The 27,398-nt window shown below is 44.5% G+C and overlaps 1 protein-coding gene across 1 annotated transcript in view; it reads left to right on the top strand.

Moving 5' to 3' along the window:
- The window catches only part of map1aa (microtubule-associated protein 1Aa), a 37,103-nt gene extending 10,067 nt beyond the window's left edge, over positions 1-27,036 (top strand). Inside the window, exons 3-7 of the mRNA XM_070833568.1 lie at positions 17,706-17,788; positions 18,566-18,706; positions 18,833-25,763; positions 25,885-26,111; positions 26,881-27,036. Of these exons, the coding sequence (XP_070689669.1) occupies positions 17,706-17,788; positions 18,566-18,706; positions 18,833-25,763; positions 25,885-26,111; positions 26,881-27,036 (7,538 nt within the window). The remainder of the gene's footprint in view (positions 1-17,705; positions 17,789-18,565; positions 18,707-18,832; positions 25,764-25,884; positions 26,112-26,880) is intronic.
- The last annotated feature ends 362 nt before the right edge of the window (positions 27,037-27,398 follow it).

The raw sequence follows: 27,398 nt of genomic DNA, 5'->3' as shown, positions 1-27,398 counted from the left end.
GGACTGATATCAGACAATAACCTGCGGGGACGACGTGCAATCTTGTGTTGATTGTTAGTTATCTAATGAGTAACTGGAATTTTAATGACACGCCTTAAAGATTTCCAGCATTTGTTCTGGGTGCGGTTTAGGAGGACGCGTGCTGATTATTAATTCAGTAGCTGTTATTGATCTGTCCCTCAGCTACCTCCGCAGTCAGGGCTGCACATCAGGAGGGAGAGTATCCTGCTCCACAGCCTTTGATCTGGACCTGATGGCACACACCAGCATGCCAACACACACATGTGCACACACACACACACACACACACACACACACACCGGTGCACTGACAGAGAAATGACTGTAAGCTGAGCTGCAATGTGAAACAAGAGAGTTATTTAGTTTTATTTTCTATCCATGCAATCTGCAATCCAGTGCAAGAAGAGCCGTCGTTTAGAGTATTCTATAGATCAGTTTATGTTAGGGGGTGTTTTTAGGTTGTCTCCCTTTACCTTCAGTACATGATGGGTCATTTGTCATCGTATTTGGGCTGCAACTCGTCTTTTTTTATTCTTTATTCGATAACTCGCTCTATAAAATGTTATAGTAATGAAAACAGCCCGTCATATTTCCCAGAGCCAGAGGCGAAACAAAAAAGTCCAAAACCTCAGCGATTTAATTTGAGTAAAACTGAAAAGAGACAAAAAAAAAAGAAAGTAAAGTAAAGTAAAGGGGGTCTAAATGGTGTAGAAAGAAGAAAAGCCATTAACACTAAAATGCCAGAATAAGTGAATGTTTTGTGTTTGTACTTCACAAATAGCTTTAATGTTATGATTGATTCAAAAATCTAAATTGCTGCTGAAGACTTTTTTTTCTTTCACAGTTCATCCGTCAGTCCTGACAACAGCCTCCACTAAGTGGCCTGAAGGGAGCTGCAGGTTGATTCATTTACATTTTTAAGCTGACTCTTGCTTTAAGAAAAATAACGGACATGGGCTAAACAGGCGTCGTCTGCAGCTCCAGTATCGTTGTTGCACAGAAAGACGCAAAGGGACAGAAAAAGGTGAAGGGAGCCTTTCTTTTGCTAGATCACAGCAGCATGTCGTCTGGCAGCTAGGGTTGATGCACTGCTATGGAGGTAGATTTGTTTGGCTAACAGGTGGAACTGTCATTAAAGGCGTCTTGCAGAGTTTTTGACCGCTAGGATTCTTCGCTCACGTCAACAACACGTCAGCAGAGGCCAGCTAACAAACACGACTCTAAACAATGCACAGATGCACATTTAATGCAAATGTTTTATGAGGGAGGGATCCAACACCTTTGCCAGGCCTCAAGGACACACAAGAATCTACAGCCACCACTGAAGCATTAATGCTCAAAGCAAACATACTGATGTTTAACAGGTATGTTTGCTCACCGTGTCCATCTGAGTCTGGCCTGTGAGCATGCTAACATTAGCTGTAGCTAAATAACATGTTCAGGCATTTGGTTATGAACCAGTTTGGTTGGGAACATCAAAGATTGCAATAACCAAAGTTCTGACAGTTAATGGTGGGGGGGTTTGCGTCCACGCTCCAATCTGTGGTTAAAGAGAAAGATCGTTATATTTGTGGAAAACAGATCAAATAAAATTAAATACTGCGTCAGTAAACATTTTTCCAACTTGCCAGGTACGATCATCAACAACGTTTTGTTTTTTGTACCAAATTTCTTGGTAACTGTTGAAACATTTCATGCTAAACCACAAATGTGAACAACATGGTGAAAGTTATAGGATACATCCTCTGGGAACAATGCATGTATTACAAAATCTGTCAATCCGATCAGTACGTGTTGAGATATTTTTGGACGGCTAAAGAAAGGAACATCTGTCTGTGCAGCTTTTGGCAGTAAGTGAGTGTTTGGAGAGGCGTTAAGTTGACATGAATCAGACCTGAGTGAAGAAGGGATGGCGTCCCTCACCATCAATGAGTGTGATTGAAACGTTGTGTCTGACCTTGGGCTATGATACCACACACACTTGGTGTTTAGTGAGAACACTGCTGCTGCCTCTTAGATGAACACCAGCCACACAGAATAGAGACGCTCGAGTTGAAAGCGTCCACTCATGGTGGAAATACTTCTCCCTCTCAGAAACACATTAGTCTACAAACACTGAAAAGCCACATGACCTTGACCAGCTGCTGCGTGCGTCCTTCCCCGTGTGAGAGCACTGAGAGTGATGTAGGGAGTGGAGGAGGAGGGGAGAGGAGGGGAGGGGAGGGGAGGGGAGGCCGGAATAGCCGGGACATTCGGGGGAAAGAAAAACAGCACGTCTGGGGAGAAGGGCGCGGCGGGCCGGGCGTCCGAGCTGCACGGCAAACAGCTGCCTGACATTTAGAGGAGACCGCCGGTCATCTGAGATGATGCTGCATCAGTGCTGCTTCAACAGAGCTGACAAGAGCTCCACTGACTGACAGGTTCAAACACCATAAAACACCATAACAAGCTCTTTTCAAATACCCTTTTATATGCTGGAGCTTTTCTATCCTGCACAAACTCAAAAACAGAAACGTCTCATCATAGTAAAGTTTGTAAAGTTTTGGTTTTTTTTTTTTACCTGCCCCACTTTGTGAGCTATTTCTGAATCAAATGAAATTATTTTCCTCTGTGTTCCACAAAAGCAGAAAAGTTATTTAAAGGACTAAGTTTTAAATGTCTAGACAGCTTTTGTCAGGGAAGGTAGCAGAAGCAATGACACCCACCTCTCCGAATTAACATCACTCCCTCCCTGTTAGTCAGATGGAGTGATTCATGGTTTATAGTGGGTCCGGTTGGCAGAGCTTAGACTCTATTTTAGTTCGTCTCTGTCCCACCCAGCAGCTGCTGTTTGAGTCACAGCTGTTTGAAAAGTCCCTTTCACAGGACAGGCAACCCACTCGCTTCCCACCAGATAATAATATCTCACTTTATTTGTCCAGAAAAGCTAAATTTGTACATAAACTTTGAATAGAATAACAAAGGTTCTGTAGTGTTGGGTGCATGTGACAACCAAGTCTCTAAAAGCCTCCATTCAGCAGACTGTGATGCTTTCTGAATCTGAAGTTCCTCTTTTCTAAAGGCAGCCACAGGTTGTACATTATTTCTGCTAGAGGTTTAAAACTCACTTGACAAAAAAGGTGCCAACTGAATATGAACATCTGCTGCCAGAGCTACATTATCGTTTGACCACATGAAGTGCAGATGATGTTTCCAATCAACTTAGCTGCCGTGCTAACTATTAGGGTTATTTACTGATTATTTTACTCCATCCATCCAGTTTCTTCTGCTTATCCAGGAAGGAAACAGTCTTTTCTCCTGATCAATCGTGTTGCAAAGTAAAATATAGTATAGCATATAGTCTAATCGATTAATTAATGTTTGCATGTTGACAATAAACTTCAACTTCCAGATTAAAGCCTAAAACTTTGGAGAATAAATCAAACTATGAGTTTATTCTCAACATTTCAACTTTATTATCGAAATGCAAACTTCTTCTGAATGTGAAGATTAAACTCGACATTTCAAGATTAAAGTCGACCTGTTAGTGCATACGTTTGTCATGAAATGTTGCGTTAATGCTCAACATTTTGACTTTATTCTTGGAATTTAAGAAGATAAGAATTAAAAATCTTTGTCTTATATCATTCTTTCCTCACACGTGGCCCTAAAACTCCTCCTCAGCTGGAGGACCTGAGTGTTTCTAAAATCCTGGCTACGGCCCTGCATCACAGCTCATCACTGCACCCTCACTCTGCTGCTGCTGGATCATTTCCTCCCTCTGAATCGGGAGTGTACGCGGGTCCTTGAACGCAGCACGAGGCAGCAGCAGCAGCAGCAGATAGCACAGTGAGTGTAGGTGTCGATCCGTGCCAGGCCGATCCTGCATCCTGCCTTCATCCTCATCCTCATCCGCAGCCCAGCAGCAGCAGCAGCAGCAGCAGCACCGCCCCTCCCTCTGAGCTCCATCCACCCCTCCGACGGACGGTAAGACTCTTATTCCCCGTTCAGACAGCAGACAAGGCGGCGGACATCTGCGCCTTTTCGGCATTTTTTTTCTTTTGGTGCGTAAAAAGCGAGCGCAGAGCTCTTTGGAGCGGAGCGGCTTGTTTTGTAACAGCGCAGCGGTCATCTGTGCAGGCAGACACGGTCCAAGACACTGGAGGAATCTGACTGCACGAAGACAGGAACCTGTGCTGACAGTGTGTGTGTGTGTGTGCTGGTGCTTTGAGGGGCCGTGGATCTCTGTGATGTGAGTAGCTTTCTGACTAACGGGAACATCACTGCTTCTAGGTGTTTATCTGCTGTGTTCTCATCATCACCTGAGGAGCCGCCTGGAATCCTCCCATTGGTGCGTATGCAGCACACATATGGTGCATTTAAGTCACATTGTGTACTTTCTGGTGTGGCCCACTGTGAGGGGAACAGGCAGATTTTAGAAATACTGAGGCCAGTGGTTTCCTGACTCCTCCCAGCACGACCTCAGGTGACTACGGCCTCAAAAAGACAAGACAAAATAATGAGAATTTCATTTCATTTAGACGTTAAAATGTGTTTTTAGTGACTGTTATCTCTCCCTGTGATGCTTCAGGGGCTTTTTCACAACGTCTTGGAATTAATTTTGTGTCAGAAATACAGAATCATTTCATTTTATTGTCATTACTGGTTTTTGTTTGGCTTTAAAACAGAAAAATTGAAGAATATTAGCTTAAAATCTACATATAAACAGCCTTGAATATGCATTGTACTGAATGTGCACCTGGAGGATGAACACTCAGGTTGTTAAACTCCCCAAAAAAACACTGAGGTCATGACCTCTTTGCTCTCATTTGCAGACACATCCAGTGTCTTCGTCTGTTTACCGTCCTGCAGGATGATAATGCAGTTTGCAGTGTTGGTGTTAGTGTGTGTTAGTGTGTGTTAGTGTGTATGTGTGTGTGTGTGTGTGTGTGTGTGTGTGTGTGCAGGCCTGCAGCCTCTCTGCGTCTCATGGTCCACAGTGTAAACAGTCACTCTGACTCACGTCCAGCCAACAGTTCATGTTCACTTGTCAGCTGCTCTCAGGCCACTTCAGTGAATTCGGGTGACCTGATTTACAAGGTGGGAAAAAAAAAAAAAAACCACAACACAACAATGACCTGAAGCTCAGCGGCCGAGACTCGCTGACAGTGAAGCGGAGTCAGGCCGCGTGCAGCAGCGGGGACGTGGATTAGACTCCAAACTTATGCAACACGATGGAGAAAATCCTCTAAAAATAGAACCGACAGCTGATGTTGTTTCCTCTTACGCTTTATTTACATGATCAACATGTTTGAAATGTTCCTCTGAGGTCGCCGGTTAAGACGATTCATCGACTAGTCGATCAATTAGTGCTATTACTTTTGCCTTACTGTGTATTTATTTTATTTATGCTGCTGTAATGGGATCAATAAAGTACATCTATCTATCTATCTACGACAACAAATTTCAGAATTGATTACTCGTTAGTATAACGAGCCAAATATTCAGTGCTTTCAGTTCTTCATTTAAACTGAATGTTTTGGGTCTTTTGTTCTTAAATAATCGGATATTCATTTTCTTGATCAATCATTAGCTTCATAAAGTGTCAGAAAATATTGACGAACATCCATCAGAATATTTCAGACGCCCTCAGGTTAACTATTCACCCGGCAAACCTTCCAATAATCGATTAATACTTTCAAGACAAAATAATGAAATCACTGTTTCCAGCTTCTCAAACGTGAATATTAACTGTTTTTCTGATAGTAAACAGAACAATCTGAAGACTAAGGCTGCACCTACCAGTTCTATTCATTATTGATTAATCTGCCAATTATTTCCTCTCTTTGTCACCATTTTCTCCTTAAATCGTTTAGTTGATGAAGTAGAATCCCCATTATAAATCCCCAAGAGTCCAAACCACGTCCAAAAAAGACAATTAGTTCCTCACCAACATGTTTACTGACACGTTTGCGTGATTAATTGATTACAAAACAGCTGCTGACTAAGTTTTGGTAACTGGCTCATCGTCTTTTTTCAGCTCTGATGTCACGTTGAGACATTGTGATGCAGCTTTCTCACAGTTTTGGATATTTTATCGATGGAACAATTAATTAACTCATCAAGATTTCAATAACCGTTAGCTAGTTGCAGCCTTAACTAGATCACCCAGTTAACCAACCAGTGGTTTAAGAGATAAGATAAGATAAGATAAGATAAGATAATATCTAGTGGATAATAAACTAGTGGACGAAGATCTACACAGAAAGATGTTGTTCTTATATATCTGCCTTCACTGGAAGCCGTCTTTGAAATGTCCTTGAGTCTCAAAGCGTTCTGCAGTCAATGAGATCAGACTGTTTTCTCCGGTAGATGAACCGTCCATGAAGCCTGCTACCCTTAGGTAACCCCCCCCCCCACACACACACACACACACACCCCTGTCGTGAACTCCCCTCCCATAATGCCCCGGGGTGGGTGAGGCAGAGTGCTGAGCTCAGCGGGATCAGGCAGGGTGGAGTGTGAAGATGCTGTGAAACAAAGATAGTCGATGGTGCTGGTTTGGTTAGAGGCGTAGCCCCCCCCCCCGACCCCCCCACCCCTACCACATTCACCAGTTAACAGTGTGAGACAGGAAACCAGCTCAGGCCGGATAATCCCTACAGGACCAGTCTCTGCTCAGATCCCCGTAAGAACATCTCCTCCATTTCTGGTGAATCTTACTCTTAATAGAGCTTCCACAGTCCAACGATACACCAGGGCTGCTTCTAACGAGGACTTGTGCCTCCAGTTAATGTGCAGTTTAGTTTCTCAACCTACTGATTCATCGTTTTGGCCCAAGGTGACCTCATCAGGCGTCCGGTGTTGTCGGACCGACAATTCATGACAACGTCAGATGTAGAAAAGTGGCACATTTTCACATTTGAGAACTTGGAGCGAAAACATTTTTTGCAATCTTTGCATGAAAATGACTTAATTAAAGAAGAGATTGTTGCAGCTCTACTCTACCCAGAGACCTCTGCCTAAAAGGAGGGACGCTGTGCTCCTAAAAGAATAGAATGCAGCCAGGAGAAGTCGTTCAGAGGGAAGCACGTCCACTTCCTGTTAGTTATTCCTCAGGAAGCTCACCTCTGTCAGGTGTTGGTTGTATAACTGAGGGCGACCCCACAGTGTGTGCACCGTGTTCTTCAGGTTTCAACCATTACTGCGTCCCCGCCCTCCGTATTACAGCTTCTTCTCTTCTTCAGGTGACATTTGGAAGACACATCTTGCCAACTGTCATGTAGGAACTCATGAGGTACAGTAGAAGTAGACGAGGCAGGTTGACTGTAAAGTACTACTGAAATGATTATTCAATGGAGGGAAATTAGTCAGTGAACCAAACGTTTGATTATGACATAATCCTTTATGTCTTTAGGGATTAAAAATGCTCATCAAATTAGAAGATTTGCTGCTTTCCACTGTTTTTGTATCTGTCTGAATTAAAAGTCTTTCTGGACAAAACAAGCCAGACGTCACAGATGGTGTGTGAAATTGAGAAGGAGCTTTTTTTTTTTTTTTCTTTCCAGACTATTTTCTACATTTAGAACGATCAATAAATCAATCTTGGGAATAATTAACAGTTTACTTGGCAGCAAAAACAGTCATTAATCGCAATTGATTACATGCTGCTGATATCACGTCACACTGAAGACCTCAATATTTAGTAAGAGTGATGTGACGTTTAAAGGATGAAGATCATGTTCTGTATTCTCCCTTAAAAACACCAACACCTATTGTGTATTAAAGCCGGAAATATCTTCGTCCTCTGTGCCGTAGCACGCCTCTGCCGTACAGAACCTATTAAAAACACATCAGTGACTGTTGCCCTGGGTGACATGTTCCTTCATCACCAGGAACACACACACACACACACACACACACACACACCGTCCTGCAGCCCCAAATACTCACTACAGCACCAAATGTGGATCCATGCGCCACAGAAAATAGTCCCCCTGTTTTCCCCCTGTTTAAGTAACGTTTGCTGAGAACTGCGGTGGGCGGCTGTTAAAGAAAACCACGGACCCTCTTTTAAGAATGAAACTACATATCTGTGACCTGTTTTAAAAGATTTAGGTCGTCACCGGTAACCAGGGAGCTCTGGGCTGTGCAGCTCACAGGTTAAAGGCAGGATGACGAGGATTTGTTTGTTGTGGTTTGTTCCTTCTCCCCCTGCTCAGCACTGCGTCGGCCATCTTGGATGCGAGCTTATGATGTGTTTTTAATAGTTCCACCCTCACATCTCGCATGGTGTTATTGGCTGGGGGGGGCAACACGCCCACTGCCCAAAGCTTTACGCACACAAAACGTCCCAAACACAGCAAAATAAGAAAAAACAGACAGAAGGCAGCAGCGTGTCTGCTGATAACCACTGCAACACACTCAGACGTGAACATATACATGGAGAATCCAACTCATTCTGCCTTTAAGGTCTAAGAACAAGAACAATCTAGAATCTAGTCTTTCCTTTAAGATGCTTCATATAGCACCACAGGGTCGTAACTTAAATCTCAGTGTTGGTGGCGTTAATTGGTTTCTCTGGTTGCCTGAGGATTATTTTTGTAGCAGGTGATAAGTGGAAGACTTAAAATATTCTCATCTGATAGGCAAGACATGTAGAGATGTGACACAGTGCTGGTTGAGGTATTGCTGACTGGTCTGGTCTCTGTTTGTGCTGTGGTGACGCTCTGATCTGTACCTGTTCCCACCGCAGCTTTCCATCCTGCCGTCTTTTGATGGATGGAAACTGCCCCTGAGTGCACCCTTCTAACAAAACGCAGCATAAATGCTCATTTAATTGGGCATGTTTGTGCTCGAGTTGCTCTCTTTTAAAAGCTGCTGCAGTTATTGTGTGGTCAGAAGAAGAGCAGCAGCACCATTATTGTGCAAATGAGGTTACGTCAAATATAAGTTGAATACATTTCACTCGGATAAAGAGCGTATGAAAACCCATTGTGTTTTACAGCCAGGCTCTCTGAACCTCCAAGCAGCAGTAGCACGGCATTTATACATGAAATTAAAACATATTTAGGAACAAATCTCATCAAATTAGTCAAAGTCTCAAAGTAGAACGATGGTAAAACAGTGTTAACAATGTTTTTTGAGGCCCAAAAGGGAACATTATTATATATAAGTTATTATGAACACGCGCTAGCAATGTTTAAAGCAGCTACTCTTAGTAATTTGTGCTGACAATTCAACCAGGAGAGTTTCTGCTCCAGTGAAAAACACTAAACAGATTCCTGGCTGATCTGCACTGATAAATGTATTAAAAGTAGACTCTGATTGACAGTAGCAGCTTATCTGATCCAAGAAAGATGTTTACCTGCAACTTTGGGGCATTTTTGGTGTAAAATGCTTGATGAACTTTGCCCAAATTGGCTAAAACGAGTCCAAGTAGAACGCCGAAATTTAACAATGTCTTTGTTAAATATCTTTGGTTATAACTTAACTTACAGTATGTTTGAAGAGCTGTAGGAAGGGACCTTGGCTGCAGCAGCCACAGTCAGGAAGCTTTTATTATCAGGAAGGCTTGCTGCTGCACCACAGGCTCTAATTCAGCCCTTTGATTATTTCCCTCAAGGCTCACTCGAAGTTGCATCAGTGTTAATACATCTTACGCCGAAAGCAGCAGGTACAAATCACCTGCATGTCACAGTAACGTCCCTCTAAGGAAATGTACACTGTACAACTCTGTCCCTCCTGCTTGGAGTCATGATTCACTTTAATGTTTCATTTCCTGCAGTTACAGTATTGCTTCAGAGCACAGCGCCGGTTTATGTGTTCTGTTTAGTTTATGTGCACTCTGATGGACGAGGAGCTAATTGGTGAATCTGGATAGAATAATGATTTACCAGTGTACTAATCAATCATGCCCCTCCCTCCCTCCCTCAAGAAGAAACATGGCCTCTGCTTCAGTTTCACATTAAAACCACTCCGTCAGCAGCAAACAGCTCTACAAAATAGTTATTAATCACAAAACTGCTGCTAAATCTGTAACACTGACAGACTGGAGTGTTTTCACACCAGTAACTTGTTTGTCAGGGACCAGTGAGGCCTCCTGCCCCGTGTCTGGCTTGTGTTCACCGTGGATGTGTCGTACGAACGGGGATAACGAAGGAAAAGATGGTGTCTTTTTCCGTCCAATGAGAATCACTCGCCTGGTGCGGACGCCAGAAAAAGCGGTGACCACTGCTTCAAAATACTTTTTAGGCTGCAGCAGATTCTTTTAATGCAATACTGTGAGAGGCCACTGGGACAAACTGGAAGCAAGGTTTATAATTTAAGAAATAAATAAATTATAATTTCTTTAACGTAGCCATGGTGTTCACACTGCAGCATTTACCAAATGTATGATGTGCAAGGAAACTGCTGCTAACGCACAGTGCATCAGATTAAACATTTGAACTCATCTGATACTTTTCAGGTCTGAATATTTGCAAACACAAGTGTCATCCATCGTCTTTAGTGTTAATTAGCAGATGGTAGCATGCTAATACGCTACTGCTCTGCTTTACTCTTACTAACTACTACACCAACCTCCTCTCCAGCAGCGCTAGCAGGCAGCTAAATACACTTTTGGAGACCAAAATAGAGCTAAAAGTAGTGAGAATATCGGATTTAAAATTGATCAGGTGGCCACAAACACACGTCATAATGAAAACTGATGTTATTCCACGTCTGTATGAATTAGCAGTTGTTTTCTAACATGTTTCCCACAACAACTTTACAGCTGCAGTCGAGATGGCAAAAGATAATAATCACATTAACATATTGAACAATTCGCGAGATTTCCCGCTAAAGGATGCCATTTTAACATGCTAACACTTAGCATAGGAGCACAGCATGCTGGGAATTATCATGTATTTAGGATCTCAAAGTACAGCTCGGCGTGCAGACAACAGAACAGTTGCTGGCGGGTTCATCCTGTGGGAAACATGAACGTTTGTACCAATGTTCAGTGCAATACCACGAGTCGTTTTTCAGATAATTGACAGATAATTGACTTCTGTTGGTTTTACAGATTAACGAGCCGACATCAGTGCCCAAAGCTATATCGCTAACGTGGCTAAAGTGTTCATCAGCACCTTTTATATTGTTTTGTAATAGTTACAGAATGGTCAGAGAGCGCCAGGCCCACTCATTATATCCACATTTAGCCCTCCCTGCTGTGGCTAATAACCCCCCCTCCCCCCCTCAATGACTCTGACTCGTCATAATGAGGGCAACTCATTGTTCTGAAGGTGGGCTATCATTCATCACACTGCCGCTCAACGTGAAGTCGCTCACAGGTTGTAAACTTTATCTGCTGCCAGCTGGAAACCAAACGAGCAGCAACCTGCCAGACTGAAGAAACAAGATTCCTTTGGTGGAAAATTTGTTTTAATTGAACGATTTGAATTCATTCCAGACCTTTTTCTAGATAAATGTCACGGTTTCTTTATTCTATTTATCTTATAATATCTCTTAGTTGTTTAATGGAGTTGGACGTCATGTTCATGTTCTTGCTGAAGACTCACAGGTGGAGCCAGAGCGTCGCTTTCTTCCTTAATGTTAGAAACAACCACCTGCTGCCTGACGGCTCCTTCAGGTTCTCTAGTGGAGAGGGAGGCTTTCCCTCTTCCTCTCCTCCCCCTTCTTCTTCTCTTCTTTCTTCCTCCTCTACTTTACTCCTCCTCTTTCTTCTCCTTTACAACCCCTGCAGTCCTCCTCTTTCGTCTTTTCCCTGTTCTTCTTCTTTAGTCCTCCTCCTTCTTTCTTCTGTCTTTTCCTTAACTCCTTCCTCTCCACTTCTTCTTCTCCTCCTCCTCCTCTTTTCTCTTCTTCTTCCTCTCCTCCTCCTCCTTCTTGTTCTTCTCTTCGTTCTTCCTCTACTTTACTCCTCCGCCTTCTTCTTCTTTTCCTTATTCTCTTTCTTTAGTCCCCCTTTTCTTCTGTATTTTCCTTTACTCCTTCTTCTCCACTTCCTCTTCTTCTCTTCTTCCTCTACTTTACTCCTCCTCTTTCTTCTCCTTTACAACCCCTCCAGTCCTCCTCTTTCGTCTTTTCCCTGTTCTTCTTCTTCTTTAGTCCTCCTCCTTCTTTCTTCTGTCTTTTCCTTAACTCCTTCCTCTCCACTTCTTCTTCTTCAGTCCTCCCCCTCCTCCTCCTTCTTCTTCTTTTTCTTCTTTACTCCTCCGTCTCCTTCTTCTTTTTCTTCCTCCTCTTCTTCTTACTCCATCTTCTCATAATACTTCTCCTCCTCCTTTTCTCCTCCTCCTCCTCCTCCTCCACAACAAACACTAGCTGCAGGCCCGTGTGTTTGTGCTGATAGAAGTTATATTACCATATTAGCATGAGGCTCATTTCACCGAAGCTTTTGGTTGCACTTTTTCTAAATATTGTTTTACCAACATGTTTGGTAACAGCTGCCAGAATAAAGCAGGCAATAAAACATGATTAAAGATTTGCTGTGGCAAGATGGCTGAAAGAAGGAGCTAGTAAATCATAATAATAAGTCATGATCCTCCAGAGTCTGCAGCGTGCCTCCATAGTAACAAGACGGCTCTGCAGCCGACGCTCGTTCTGCGAAAAACACTTCAGTGCTTTTAAGAAAAAAACACAGATGCTCTGTGCACAGAATCAGCGTTTGAAGGTCTCCGTCACGATGGAGAATTTAACTGAAGAAACTCTCACTATCATTGAGGCTTAAACTCATTTCAGTTAACAGCTAGATCCGTCTCCATGACTACCAAGCATAATTACACCGAGGAAGACTCCAGTAAGAGGACCTTGAGTCAGAGAAACTGTCATTTCTTTTAGATTTGGAGGGCTGTAGGATTGTATTAGTAAAAATGTACGAGTAAAATCATTTTTTCACCCCCTCCCTCTCCCTCTATCGCATCAGTCCTGGTCTAATCCACCCATTATATAATCTCATGTTTATGGTGCTGGACTTGTTTAATCCTTCAGGGCCTGCAGGGCTCACAGAGGGTCATCGTCCCACTACAGCAGCATCCGTCCCCCCTCACTTGATATTCCATTTATTAGCCCGATGAGAGGCACGAGCCACCGAGGCCCAGACTACATTAGCAGAGCGTTTGTTTCCATGATCACAGTCTGAATGATGAGTGGGCACACAAGTGGCTTCGCAGGAGATTGTCCTTGGACAGAGTGCATGTAGGAATGAGAAGAGAGGGCCGGGTGGCAGCCTTCTCCGATATGCTGGGCATTTAAATTAGCTGGTTTAAGCTGCAGCGTTTTGTCTTCTTTACACAAGGGAGCAGCAAGGAATTATGGGCCATGAGGCATCGGAGCCCCACTCTGCTTTCCATCTCATCTCCACACAAACATGACCTCATCTGTGACAACCTTCAAATGATCTAATAACAATAATAATAATAGTTGTTGTTGACAGAAATGTGTCAGAAACTATAAAATATTAAGAGCTGGTACCAAATTATTTGGTGTTTTTAGGAATAAAGTTGATTCATCTATTGATTTGTTGATCAGCATTGGACAGTAATTTGCCTATTGGTGTTTTATGTAGCACTTTAAGATTTGCTAATGTAAAGTGCACTACAAATAAAATGCATTATTATTATTATTATTATTATTATTAATAATTCTGATAACAGTCAAGTCATTTTCAAGTAGAAAAGCTAAACGTTACTTAGTTCCAGCTGCTAGATTGTAAAGATTTAATGGTTTTTCTATATATTTTTTCCCATTTAAAATCATTTTAATCTAAATATCTTTGTGTTTTGGATTGCTGGTCGGACAAAAGTCATCTTAATGGTATCTGGAGGGAGCGCTGGGCCGTTTTCTGTCATGATATCGTCCAAATGATGAATCTTTTAGTGGAGAAAATAATAATGAAGACTAAATTGAACTAAATTTTAGATGGTGCTACATGTAGCTAAAGTATCTGTATGACTTTTTGTGTTAATAGATTAACTTATTTATTATTATATTTTAAAAACAGGCTTTTCAGAACATTTCGTCAAACATTTTGTGTTTTTGCCTTAAATGTTCAAGCATCCCGCAGCCAGTGCAGGTAAAACCGAGTCTATTTTAAATCCTGCTTGCACAGTTTGTCTCTGATAACGGCAGCTCGTGGTGCCTCTTACCGGTCCACCACGTCAAGGTTATATCTCCTCTCCAGACCGGCCCTCTTTGTCTCTCAGGTTCCTCCTCTGGTGTCAGTGCACGGCTCTGATTAATGCTGCGTTAGAACAGTTAAAGGCCCTAAAAGAGAAGAGAAAACAATAGATGAAGTGAACGTGAAGCACATTCTCCGAAATAAAGCTGTCAGAATCCGTTATTAAACATCACTTTCTCTGTCAAAAGAGAAAGTAATGGTCGTTTCATCACTTTCCCCAACTAAAAGAATAGATAATAGGCACTTAACGAAATCCTGAGAAGTAGAAAATGTATCTGGTATTGTTGTTTTAATGTTTTTAAAAAAAAAAAGAATATAATTTTGTGCTGTGCTTTTAACCATGTGATCATTCAGCTTCATCTTCTCCTGATCGTAGACTGGATATTAGAAATGGACATGACGTCACCCAGTGGTCTATTTTCCTCTAAATGGGACCATAATTTACTAAATGAACATCCTGCTGTGTTGAAGAAGACTGTAAACTAGCGACCGAGACCATAAACTCATCAGGAAAACATTTACTGAGCTGATAAATGAAGCGAGAAATTGGCTCATTTTCTCATTGACTTCCATCCAATCAGACTTCTGTTTGCAGCCAGTGGAGTCAACTTCTTTTCTACAGTCCTGAGCCCCTGAGTTGGGAGCCACTGTTTCATATTGTAGGGACAGTGTAGAGCACAGGATGTCAGTGACCTTGGTTACCTCACTGTTAGAATCAGCCTCATAAAATGAATCCAGGTACAAATGACATGTTTAAGGTGTTTCTTTACCTTCAGAGCAGCCTGGAAGTCCAAATTAATCACAAGGGTCCAACACTGAAGCACAAGTCCATTACTGTCAGACTCTGGACCTGTTTAATTATCCCAGTTATTGCTCCACGTGAGGTTTACACTCTTTTCACAGCAGCAAAGCGCAGGTGGAAATAATCACATTGATGGATGGATTGAATGGATTCCATTCAGGTGAACCAGGCCCATATTCACTAACACCTCTTACTGTGGGACACCTGAAGGAATAGAGCCAGCGTTGATGTGCTTTTCCTGCTTTGTCAAAATGTCCGCAGTGAAAAGGTTTAATCTGGATCACAATGATCCGCATTCTAATCCATTTTACTTTGGTGCTGGTTTTTCGTATCAGAAAGAAACTTTTTTTACCAATTCTGGATGAGCAGCGCTCTTAGTGGGACTACATAACATAATGTGGGCTGATGTGGAAAAGGTAGAAAAGCCAGCGTGGGGTCACTTTAAGTGCTTTTATTTGACGAGGCAGCTACTTGGAGGATAATTTTATGGGGACAAAACCAATCATCTTTTTAAAAACACACACAATAGGTAGCCTAATGTCTATTTAATCTACATTATCAGTGGTTAAATAAACAAGCACGACATATAGATGAATCTATATATGCTACATGATACAAATGTTGTATTATTTAAAGTTTTATTGTTATATTTTGACCCTAAAATCCTTATTTTGGATCAGTGGCATCCCAATTCTACTAAAAGGTTTTGAACAACACATACTGAAGGTTTCATCAAGATCAAGTCCCATTTTCAAGATTTGATCCAACCTGAAATCCTGCTGAAAACTGGAGTAAGCAAACAGTGGAGCTAAATGTTTAGCATGTTTGTTAGCTGGCAGGAGAGAAGCTCCAACTGCTGGTCATTTTCTTTCACTTCAACACATCAACACAGCTCCCAGTCTTCATTAACATACTGAGGTGAAGATAAATAACCTGAATGTCAATATTGGCCTTGTTTTTTCAACCAGCACTAGTTAGACTAGATTCATTACTCTACAATGCCCATGCTGCATATAGAAAAATAAAAAATAAAAACAGCAGCACAACGATTAGTTCCACAGGACTTAATTTGATCAGCAGCTGAGCAAATTCAGATTGTGAATATTTCAGGTGAGAATGTGACAGCAAACCAGCAGCATCTATAAACTGGGCCACAGCGTGTTTACTCACTAAACACACCGCTGATCTGATGTTGGCTGTTAGTTTGCACACACTGGCTCATGATGCTGCTAAAACTGCGAAAGTGTCTCGTGCATCTGTGACTTGTTTATCGTCCACGTGAGGATTTCTCCCAGTGCTTGGTTCGTTTTTTTCACCCCTCGCTGCCCTTTCCTGCTCCTCCTTCAGCAGGGAAAGGAGAGATAAACACCCTGTGACAGCTCCTCCACTGGAAGAAGAGCCAGCAACATCTTTCATGCTAAATATAGAACCTCTGATGAAGCGCCTGCATGCTTTCGATGCTGCTGCTGCTGCTGCTCTGGCACTCGCCTTCACCTCCCGTACTATGTGACGCTCCATGCATACTCTCATGCAGTACGAGCCTCCCCTCCCTCTCACAGAAATGCTGCAATGCGTCTCCCTCAGCCAAGACTGGGTCAGTGTAACTCAGCTAGCAGCAACAGCCTGAGAAGCATCTCCATAGCAACAGCCAATGAAGCTTGTGGCTGAAGGATTATTTTTTGCGTTATTGTTGTGTGTGTGTGTATGAAAGGAGCATATTTCCAGGATTAAACTCGCCGGGTGGCTTTAGTTGGTGCCAGCGGAGGAGTGAGACGGCAAGAGAGCAAAAGAGGAGGCAGGGCGGGGTTGAAGGTGCTTATGCTCAGCCGTACGTGAAGGGGAGTTGTGCTGGCAGATGCTGGAAGGCTGGACGTTGTTGTATTGTCAGTACATGACACAGGTCATACAGAAACGTTGTTTTTCTTCTAAGTTAACAAGCAGCTCTGATCACAGCGATTCTGCTTTTGAGCTCAATCAGAAATGGATTGCACACGTTATAATATATGTTTATGTTCAACCCCATCTCATACAGTTTGACCCTTTTTAGCCATGCTAGAAGTGAGGGATGATGGCAATGGTCCAACTACTTCGCCAATTTTGCTGCAGTTAAATAGTCTTTTTCGCTGAGGAAGGATCCTGATTGAGTGAAATGAGCTAGAAGGATCTAAGCTGCAGTTGAATTCTCTAAATGTTAAGGAAAAGTGCCTCAATGATCCCTTTCTTGTCTCCTTTAGCAGAGGGTAGTCTGATTCTAGGACGTTTACATGTTTGCTAAGGTCAACTAATGTCCCATGGGGTTCATCTGGCAGCCACCCTGAACTGATGCCCATGCAAGTGGCAAAAAGCGGCAGTATGGTGCCGTAATTGTCAGCGACAGTGACGAGGGGGAAAAGGGTTCATTGGTGGAACTGATTGTGATGAGATGAACGATGTCAGTTAGAGTGACGGACATTTTTTCTTGGCTTCCTCCTCCTTCTTTCTAAGGACATGAGAATGGTGTCAATGCTGTCAGCTAACAAACAGAAAATGAAGCATAAATTATATATTTTTTTTATATATTGTGTGGTTGTTTCCTGCCAAAGACTATTTTCTAACCATGTTTACGTGCGGTAGATTTGTGGACGAGCAGCTCTAACTCTGTGATGTTTTGCTTGTTTTTCCTTGCTTGTCATTATTTGGCCGCAGTGTGCTCATGAGATTTTATCATCTGTGCTTCCTGCAGGCCAGCGGGTTCTCCAGTATCAGAGTGATGTCCTCCAGACAGTGGTGCTGGTGAACCCATCCGAAGAGGCCGCTGCCTCAGAGGTGAGTCACACACGGACACGACGACGAACAAACGCTCCGACTCCTGCAGGACACTTGGAAATGCTTTGTATCTTTTATTCTAATCACACTGAGGAGTTTCAGGCCAAAGTGTTCAGTCTGAGTCCTACTTGGTCTCACAGCACCTGCCGTTCACCATTCAGCCCCAATGGGAGGCCCATCTCTCTCCTGCTAGTAATCATCCCTTTGTTGATTAACAGGAAAGCACTGTGTCACTCTCAGCTGAAGCCCCACAGTGTGAGACACAGACACTTTGATATTCTGCCTATAAATAAACCCACTCAGAAGTGTCAGATTTGCTTGACTGTTAGTGTGAAAATGAGTCAGGTGTCAGCTTCGCCTTCCTCTTGTGGTGAAATATGAAAATAATCATTTGGAAATGAGTTAGCCTTGATGTTCTCACTGTTATGTTTGTCTAGTGTAGTATGATGGTTAAACTTATATCACTGAAAGAATGTATGAAAAGTCTTTTCTAAACTTATTTCAGACCTTTGGTCTCGTACTCATTGCTGCAGTATCAACTTTGAATACTTAAATTATGTCTATTCTTTAACTTGTCTTAATATCACTCAATTAAAAATATATAATAATATAAATTGCTCGCATTTTCTTATTCCAAAAAGGTTTTTTATCTCTCCAGTACTGAAGCATTTGACTCATTTGGTTTTGATCTTGATGACTGACAGTATGGAAGATTTATTATTGCAAAAAGCATAAATGTTAGCAGTTGTTAAAGGGGTTATTCTGTACTCTACCCAGATTCGCTCACTGATCACTGACTCTGCCGGGAGTAAGTTGCTGATACTGAGTGGCCAGAGCTCTGAGCAGGGGGGTGACATCCTACTGCAAGGAGGAGCGTTCACCTGGCAGCACTTCTCCGACATCGTCTCCAGCCCTCAAGTAAGCCGAGTGGGCTTTCTATTCCAAATACTTCTTTATAGTCTGCATGTATGGATCAACTATTACTATAAAGCTTGCAAGCACATCGTTACTTTAGGTAGTTTTTCACTTTTACTGTGTTCCCAGGTGGTTGAACTCCTGTCCAGGGCCTCTTCAGAGCAGTCGTCCAGGCTTACTGTTTGCTGTCAGGGAGACGGGGGCTGGAGCTCCCTGGGCCAAAGCCAGGAGCAGCAGTCACTCCAAAATCTTCTGGAATACCGCCTGAACCCTGAACCCCACCTCCCCGACATGGACGGAGTCACAGAGTTCACCGATTATGTCTCAGAGACGGTGGATGTGCCGTCGTCCTTTGACCTTCTGGAGCCGCCAACATCTGGAGGTTTCCTGAAGCTGTCCAAACCCTGCTGCTACATCTTCCCTGGAGGCAGGGGAGACTCTGCTTTGTTCGCCGTCAACGGATTCAACATCCTGGTGGATGGAGGATCTGATCGGAAGTCTTGCTTCTGGAAGCTGGTTCGCCACCTGGACAGGATCGACTCTGTTCTGCTCACCCATATTGGTGCAGACAACCTCCCTGGCATCAATGGGTTGTTCCAGAGAAAGATAGCAGAGCAAGAGGAGGAGCGTAACCAAGGGTCTGGCTCCAGCAGCAACGGTGACTGGATGAAGAACCTGATCTCTCCTGAGCTGGGGATCGTGTTTTTCAACGTCCCAGAGAAGCTTCGAATGCCTGAATCCACGCTGAAAGTGAAGCGAAGCATTGAGGAGGCATCTCTTACACTGCAGTACCTCAACAAGCTTGGTATCACGCCTGAGCCTCTTCACAGGGTAGTCAGCAACACCATTGAACCCATCACACTATTCCACAAACTCGGTGTGGGAAAGTTAGACATGTATGTCTTAAACCCCGTAAAGGAAAGCAAAGAGATGCAGTTTCTAATGCAGAAATGGGCTGGAAACAGCAAAGCCAAGACAGGGATTGTGATGCCCAATGGAAAAGAAGGAGAAATATCTGTCCCCTATTTGACATCAGTTACCGCTCTCATTGTTTGGATTCCTCACCGTCCAACAGAGAAGATAGTCAGGGTGCTTTTCCCAGGAAATGCACCCCAGAATAAAATCTTTGAGGGCCTCGAGAAACTGAAACATCTGGACTTCCTGCGATACCCAGTGGCTACCCAAAAAGACATATCATCTGGTGCACCTCCTCCCATCATCAAACAAACTAAAATGAGATCAAGAACTGACAGCAAAGAGAGTCTCAAATCTTCGCCCAAACCACACTCTAAAACCTCAAAGAAAGAGGCCAGTGGGCAGGAGGAAGAGCCCAAGAGTGAAATCGCTAAAGAGAATAAAGTAGAAAAGACAGAGGAGAAGAAAGCCAAAAGCGAAAGCCTGAAAGCCACCAAGCAACAGAAAAACAGTGAGGTGGCCCCTGTAGGAGACAAAAAGTCAGAGAAAAAGAAAGTGCCCAAAGAAAAAACTGCCAAGCAGGAGAAAGCATCCAAGATGGATGAAAAGAAAGACAAAGAGAAAAAAGAAATTAAGAAAGAGAAACGTGAAGTGAAGAAAGATGAAAACATAAGGAAAGAAGAGAAAAAAGAAAGTAAAGCCAAGGAGGATAAAAAGAAGGACCCAAGTAAACCAGAGCTGAGAAAAATCACCAAACCTGACCTGAAGCCGTTTACCCCTGAAGTGAGAAAAACTCTGCACAAGGCCAAGACTCAGGCTAAGCCCAAGACAGACAAAAATAAAGTAGTTAAGGAGGAAGCAAATCAGAAAAAGCCAGTCCCAAAGAACATTCCTGAAGAGGTCGCAGCAGCAGCTTTGGCTGACAGGTCCATAGTGTCCTCCCCAGAAGACCTCACTGAGGACTTTGAGGCTCTGAAGCATGAGGAGCTGTCCAAAGTCCAGACTGTGCCAATCCAGAATGATGTGATTTCTGGGCATTCATTGTACACAGATACTAAAGTTTCCTCCTTAGTTTTCCCCGAGGAGAAGGTCATATCCACAGCCACCGAGATAAAGTCTGCTTCACCCAAATCCCCGGGCAAACAGGAAGAAGCCAGCAAAGACAAAGGAACAACTGAACAGGTTGTCAACAGCTTTGACAAGAAGTATGAAGAGGAGAAAATGGAGAAATATGACAAATACCCCATAAAGGCTGAGATGAGAGACAGATCAAAGAAGAGTGACAGCTCAGAGGAGGAGGGTGATGTAATCGAAAAAGCCGAACTTGAGGGAACAGAAGATGAGGAGGTCCTGAAATATAAAACAGAAGAGGCGAAAAAGGAGAAAAATGGAAAGGAGTGGGACACAAAACCATCTGAGCAAAAAGCTTTATCAAGCACAGCCCTGTCTGGGCAAGTAGCAGCCACTGCTTCGGAGCAGTTCTCCTTCATCCAAGACGAGACCATCCCTGGTTATTCCGAGACTGAACAGACCATCTCTGATGAGGAGATCCACGAGGAAACAGAAGACAGGATCCCCCAGCTGCGATATGATGTGGGCTCTTATGACGTCTCTGTGCCGGACGTCCCTGGCACCTTTGAGTCCATGCATGGCATGAAAGAGATGAAGAGCTCTGCTGTGTCTGATGTTGCAGATGTCAAACCCAAAGCCTTCATGGGAGGTCACGAGCCTGAGCTTGCACCTTACCCTGCCATCATTGCTGCTCCTCTTGCAGAGGAGGAGCACATCTCTTCAGCGACATCCATCACAGAATATGACAAACTGTCCTCCTTTGCCACGTCTGTTGCTGAGGACCAGTCGATAGCCTCTGTGACAGCGCCTCAGACCGAGGAAGCTGGAAGGAACTCTCTCCTGCTGGACACCATCAACAGTCTCCCCTCTCGCGCTGAGGCTATCCAGGGGAAGGACTACCTCCACTCAGCAGGAACCATCTCACCCACCTCCTCTCTAGAGGATGACAAGTGCTTTAAGTCTCCCTCCTCTGATGAGTACCAGCCCAACATTCCCGAGATGGAGGGTGACGCAAAGAGCAAATTGGCCCATGAAGAAGAAGATGATGAGGAAGACGAGGACGAGGACCAGACTCCAAATGTTGACATCCCTCTGGGTAAACTCCAGGAGGGTTATGAGCATGCCGCCTCCATGATGCTCCAGGAGAAAGAGAAATCTCCCTCCGCGACTTTTTCCCCGTCTCCGTTCTCTACCATGAAGTATTCTCCCACACAGGCTGTCAAAGAAAACCAGGCCGTCTTTAGCACAGAAGGATTTAAGATCGGTGCTGATATAAAGCCAATTTCGCCACCTCCATCTTTCTCCTCAGGGTTGGAGTCCCACTCCAGGCAGGAGAGTGAGGAAAGATGTCTAAGTCCAGATGACAGCACAATGAGACTGGCCTCACCGACGCAGTCTGTGCCTACAAGCAGTGGCTACTCTCCGACAGATGACAAACCATTTAAGACAGAAGACAAAGATGAGGCAGTGACCGACGTTAAAGCTGACTCCCAGAAAACAGAGAAATCAGCCACAGTCTTAGACAATACCTCCTCTCTTAGTCTACTTGGTGACAAGACGGCGCTTGAATCGTCGGAAGAGTCAAATGAAGACAATGAGGATGAAGATGGCTATTACACCAAAAAAGATCTACAGCCTACTGTTAAGGCCAAGCTTATGGAGGCAAAAGAGGGATGCTTCTTGGATGACGACTTCACCTTTGAGGCAAAATCTGCAAAGATAGAAACAGAAATCAAGGGCACGGATAAGACACAAGTGTCTTTTAGCACAGCAGAGAAACCAAAACCCCAAGTGATGTACTCAGATGAAGATGAAAACGAAGATGAAGATGAAAAAGATGACGATTTCCCTGGTGGGGTAGGATCTAAGCCCTCAGCAGATCAAGGCAAAGCAGACTTAAAAAATGAAAGTGCAGACAAAACTGATTCTGCTCTTAAAGAGTCTGAGAAAAGTGTTCATTTCAGTCTCTATGATTTTCCAGAGAAGGAGAGCAAAGAAAAGGCAATTTATATAAGACAAGACACTCCCTATGTGCACGGCAAGACATTCTCTTACAGCGACATTTATGACAGTAAAACAAGCTCAGTGGACTCTGAATCATATCACCAGGAGTCCTTAGATAAGGCAGAAAAGGACATTGCAAAGGACGAACACAAGCCCCCGTCTCCAGTAATGGCCACGGAGAAGGTTTTAGAGAAGGAGGGATTTACGGCTTCTTATGGGAAAGAGTCCTCCGCCTCATCATGGCTCGACTCCAAGAGCCCTTCTGCTACACCTCCATTTGAAAAAGAGGTCAAAGGAAAGGAGACGTTTGAATACAGCACAGGTAGCCGATTCCCTTCAGTGGCTGACAGACCCGAGGCCTCAGCTACGTCTCTGTCATCAGAAAAAGACTCCTCTTTTAAAAGCCAGACTGACGGCACAAAACCCCAGGCAGCATTTGATGCAGGCAAACCTGCTGCCACAGGTTACGGCGAGAAAGGAGCGTGTTTGGAGGTCGATATGCGCAAACTAACAGCAAGGGATGAGGAGGACTACGATGATGACGAAGTTATCGATGAATATGATGATGAGGATGAAGATGATGAGGAGGACGAGGACGACGAAGGTGCTGTTGATTCAGATGTAGAGAAAGGTGCCAAAGAGAAGTCTGAGAAGGAAGTAAAAAGTCCAATCAGTGAAATGTTGGGCTCAAATAGGCCTGAATTCATGGTTTCTATGGCTGGATACGGCTATAACAGTCAGGGGATGCCAACAAGTGTGAAAGAAAGCAGCTCTAGTTCACCCACAAAGGCTGAGGGTGTAGCTAAGGTCGACTCCTCATCCTTCAGTGAAAAGCCAATGGATTTAGGGGCTACAGGTTTCTCTGGTTACTCCTCAGGGTTCGAGTACTCGTATGGAAGTGGAGAGAAAGACTCATTTTTGTCAAGTCAGACCACAGAGAAAGCTAAAGGGGATTTCACTTTGAAATCAACAGAAGACAGTTATTATCAGAGCGACAGAGCTGATCCTGATTTTGAGAAACAGAAGACACCAGACCTTCTGAGTAAGCGATCACTGGACACAAGCTTTCAGTACACGACCACCGCTGCTCCCGGGTACTCCTCTTCCTCGGCTTATAGCTACTCCTCCTCCACCTCAGGCTCCCTCTCCACCAGCCGTCAGTTTGGAGAGGAGCTGGAGACACCTGCCGAGCCTCTCTTTGAGTACTCCTCCTTTAAAGATGAACACTCGTTGGTCATGGATTCTCCCTTCTCCAGCTCAGCTGGCACCAAAGACGACTACCTAGAAGTGTCTGAAAAACAGATGACCACCACAACCACGGCTGAGTCCACCTCTAGTTTAGCCCGCTTCTCACCCCTCAGCCCATTCGAGGAGGTCAAATCCTTCCCCACACTCTCGACCACTGCCTTTGCTGAGGACAAGAAGGAGCATACGACTTCATTAGGTGGAGTGACGGACAAAGGCCCTCAATCAGACTGCTTCTATAAGCCTGAATGGTCTGAAGGGTCCAAGCTGGACACAGCTGTTGGGTTTGGGGCCTCAGCAGGACCGTTCTCTCAACCTGCAGAGCTCTCTAAGGACAAAGAGGCAGCCAGCGCCGCTCTGTTTGGTGTCACTTCCTCACCACGCCCAGACATCGAAGGCAAGCATTACTTTGAGGAGACTGACAGCAGTGAGGAAGAGGATGAGGAGGCTTACATGCGGGAGATGACTCGAAGGTCGCCTTCCAGCGGCCTGGCTGGTAGCCTCTCGTTTTCTGACAAGCCTGTTGCTCCAGCTGTCAGTGAAAAGATAGGTGGTGCGCTCCCTGACGTTCTTTGCTCCTACATGCCTTCACCTCTCCAGGCCAGCAAGCCAGACACAGCCAACGGTCCCACCGAGGTCAGCTCCACCCTCCCCGCTGGAGCAGTAGCCAGTGGTGCGTCTTCAGGCCCAGCCAAGGTGGAGCCCAGAGAGGGAGCGACAGGTTACAGGAGCTCTTACGAGTGGGAGATGCCAAAACCCCAGATGGGAATGGTGCCCGGAGACTCCCCTCCCCATTATCGTCATGACGATGAGTTTGAAGAGGAGTGTGAGATGGAGCCAGAGCACCCAGCCCGCCCGCTCTCTCTCTCTTCAACTGATCAGCCATTTCGCTCACCGTTTTACGCTGAGGAGTGCAGTCGCGGAGGGCAGGATGACGACGACGATGATGATGACAGCGATCAGGATCTTGCAGGTGATGTGCCCATGGGAGCCACCTCCTCTTATAAAAGTCGCACCTCTCCTGGATATTCCTCCTCTGAGTGCCGGCAGCGCAAAGAGGACCTCTCACCTTCCTTCATAAACCCATGCATGCGGCAGTTATCCAGTGACGAGGATGATGACGAGCAAGGGCGCAGAAGTGACCAGTCGCAGGAGGGCGAGGAGCACGATCTGTCGGTCAAGAGAAGGGCTCACAAACAGCCCCATCATCACAGTGGGGACAGCAGCTCTCTGCACCATGTTGGTGGCATGTCGGCAGGGCTGGGTCTGGCCACAGAGGACACACCGCCCACCTCCGTCAGTGAGTCTTTAGCCTCCCAGTCAGACTCTGATGTGCCTCCAGGCACTGAAGAATACCCCTCGGTCACTGGTGAAGGTAACATGGACTCAGATGAGGACGCAGACTACATGCCTGTTGATAAATTATCTGCCACGGGAGGAGGCAGCCATCATTCCTCTAGGAGGAGCCATGACCCTCCTCCTGCTCCCCTTATGGACCCCTACCCTCACCCCCCACACCCAGACGTTTGCATGGTGGATCCTGACTCTTTGGATAATGGCTCAGTTAAGAAAGAGCCAAAAGCCAAGGGGTTAAAGAAGGCTTCGGGGAAAACCAAATCATCATCCCCAGCCAGGCGCAAGAAGTCTCCCATGCCTGTCAAACAGACGCCATCTCCTCGCAGTGCCTCGCTGAAGAAGAAGGAGACAGACAAGAGCTCACGTATGTCTCGTCTGTCGGATGGGCAGGGCTCCAAAGACGATGACCTCTCCAGGTCGAGCTACAACCCCGGCAAGGGGCTGACTAACGGTGTCAAGACCAGTTCAGGTGAGCAGATTCATTTAAAAGAGAATCCTGAAAACCTATAATTAATATCTAACTCTATAAAACACTGTTAGAATAAACCTTCTTGCACATACTGACAGTTTGGGTTTGCTCTCCCACCCAGGTTCTCAGAAGTCCGGCTCTGGAGCTGCTCCTGGCCTTCCTATTTACGTGGACTTGGCCTACATTCCCAACCACTGCAGTGCCAAGAACGTGGACCAAGAGTTTTTCAAACGCATTCGCTCGGCATACTATGTGGTGAGCGGGAACGATGCAGCAAGTGGTGAGCCAAGCCGAGGGGTCCTTGATGCACTGTTGGATGGCAAAGCTCAGTGGGGATCAAACCTACAGGTAACTTTTCCGACTCCACTTAGTTTGACACTAAGGCTGACTTGCATTCTAAGTTGGTGTACTTACTTCTATGGTGTTTCAGGGTTTCACATAAGTTTTTTGATCATTTTTAAGATGGTGTTGACTTTGATTGCAATGTTTCGTCTTTGGAAGTTACAAAATGTGTGTCTGTTGGCCTCCATACGCTTTTCATTTACTGTTTGTTTCTTCCGAGCTCTGAATGTTATCACCTGCTTTTCCTCCAAATGGTAACAGTCATGAGTTCTCCACAGTTTCTTTGGTTGTTCCACCATTTCAGCTACTTGACATAGCTACAGAAAGCTGCCCTCTTCCTGTTTTGGTTGTGCTGATGCATTTTCCTGTAAACACAGACGAGCATTATGCATCTGCAATCGATATTTACTTCATATTGCATATAATAACATCATCAGCTGGATACAACCTTGAGGTTTGCTGTATTATCATCAGAGAAGTTGGAGCCCTGCATGAAAAGAGATGTTAGATTGAGAGCAAAGTAAAAACTAAGCGGGTGAATCCTGATATTTGCCACTTCAAACTTACTTCCCCATCAAGTCTCAAAGGTAAAAATGCTCTAGATTGGCTCTGATTTACTTCCACTGCACAAAAAAGTGAACTAATGTAGATGTGCTTGTGTAAAACATTAATTATCTTGATAATCACACACTGTGGAAACCAGCTTTCCTATTCTCTTCTATCGCCCACGTCACACCCGTCCCTCTCGTTTCCTCACCTCTTGTCTCCCTCTCAGGTGACGCTGATCCCCACCCACGACACGGAGGTGACCCGCGACTGGTACCAGCAGACGCATGAGAAGCAGCAGGAGCTCAACATCATGGTCCTGGCGTCCAGCAGCACCGTCGTCATGCAGGACGAGTCTTTCCCCGCCTGCAAGATCGAGTTTTAAGATCGTCGTTTCCTCTCTCTCTCTCCCCCCTCTCCTGGCCTCCCCGGTGTACATCTGTTTTTAATTGCTTCTTCTTCTATAGCCTGATGTGTAAATCTGTCTCTGCTTTGGGCACTTGACCAAAAGCAGATCTGGATAACTGTCTATTTTTTTCTAGATTTTCTTTTTCGTTTCTAAGCTTGTCGTGGCTATCACCGTTTGTGTTACAGAGGTAGTTTTCTGACAACTACGTCCTCCACTACATTATTATTTCTCAGCTCTGTTGATGGGAGAATGCAGGTTTTTTTTTTTCCAAACCCTGTGAGACAAAGGAGTCTTTGTTTATTTGCAGAGACAAAATGCCCATTGTATTGCTGAAAAAA

Source organism: Pempheris klunzingeri, chromosome 1 (assembly GCF_042242105.1).
Source record: "Pempheris klunzingeri isolate RE-2024b chromosome 1, fPemKlu1.hap1, whole genome shotgun sequence".
NCBI lineage: Eukaryota > Metazoa > Chordata > Actinopteri > Acropomatiformes > Pempheridae > Pempheris > Pempheris klunzingeri.
The sequence above is the reverse complement of the archived record's forward strand: the minus strand, read 5'-3'. Positions and strand labels throughout refer to the sequence as shown.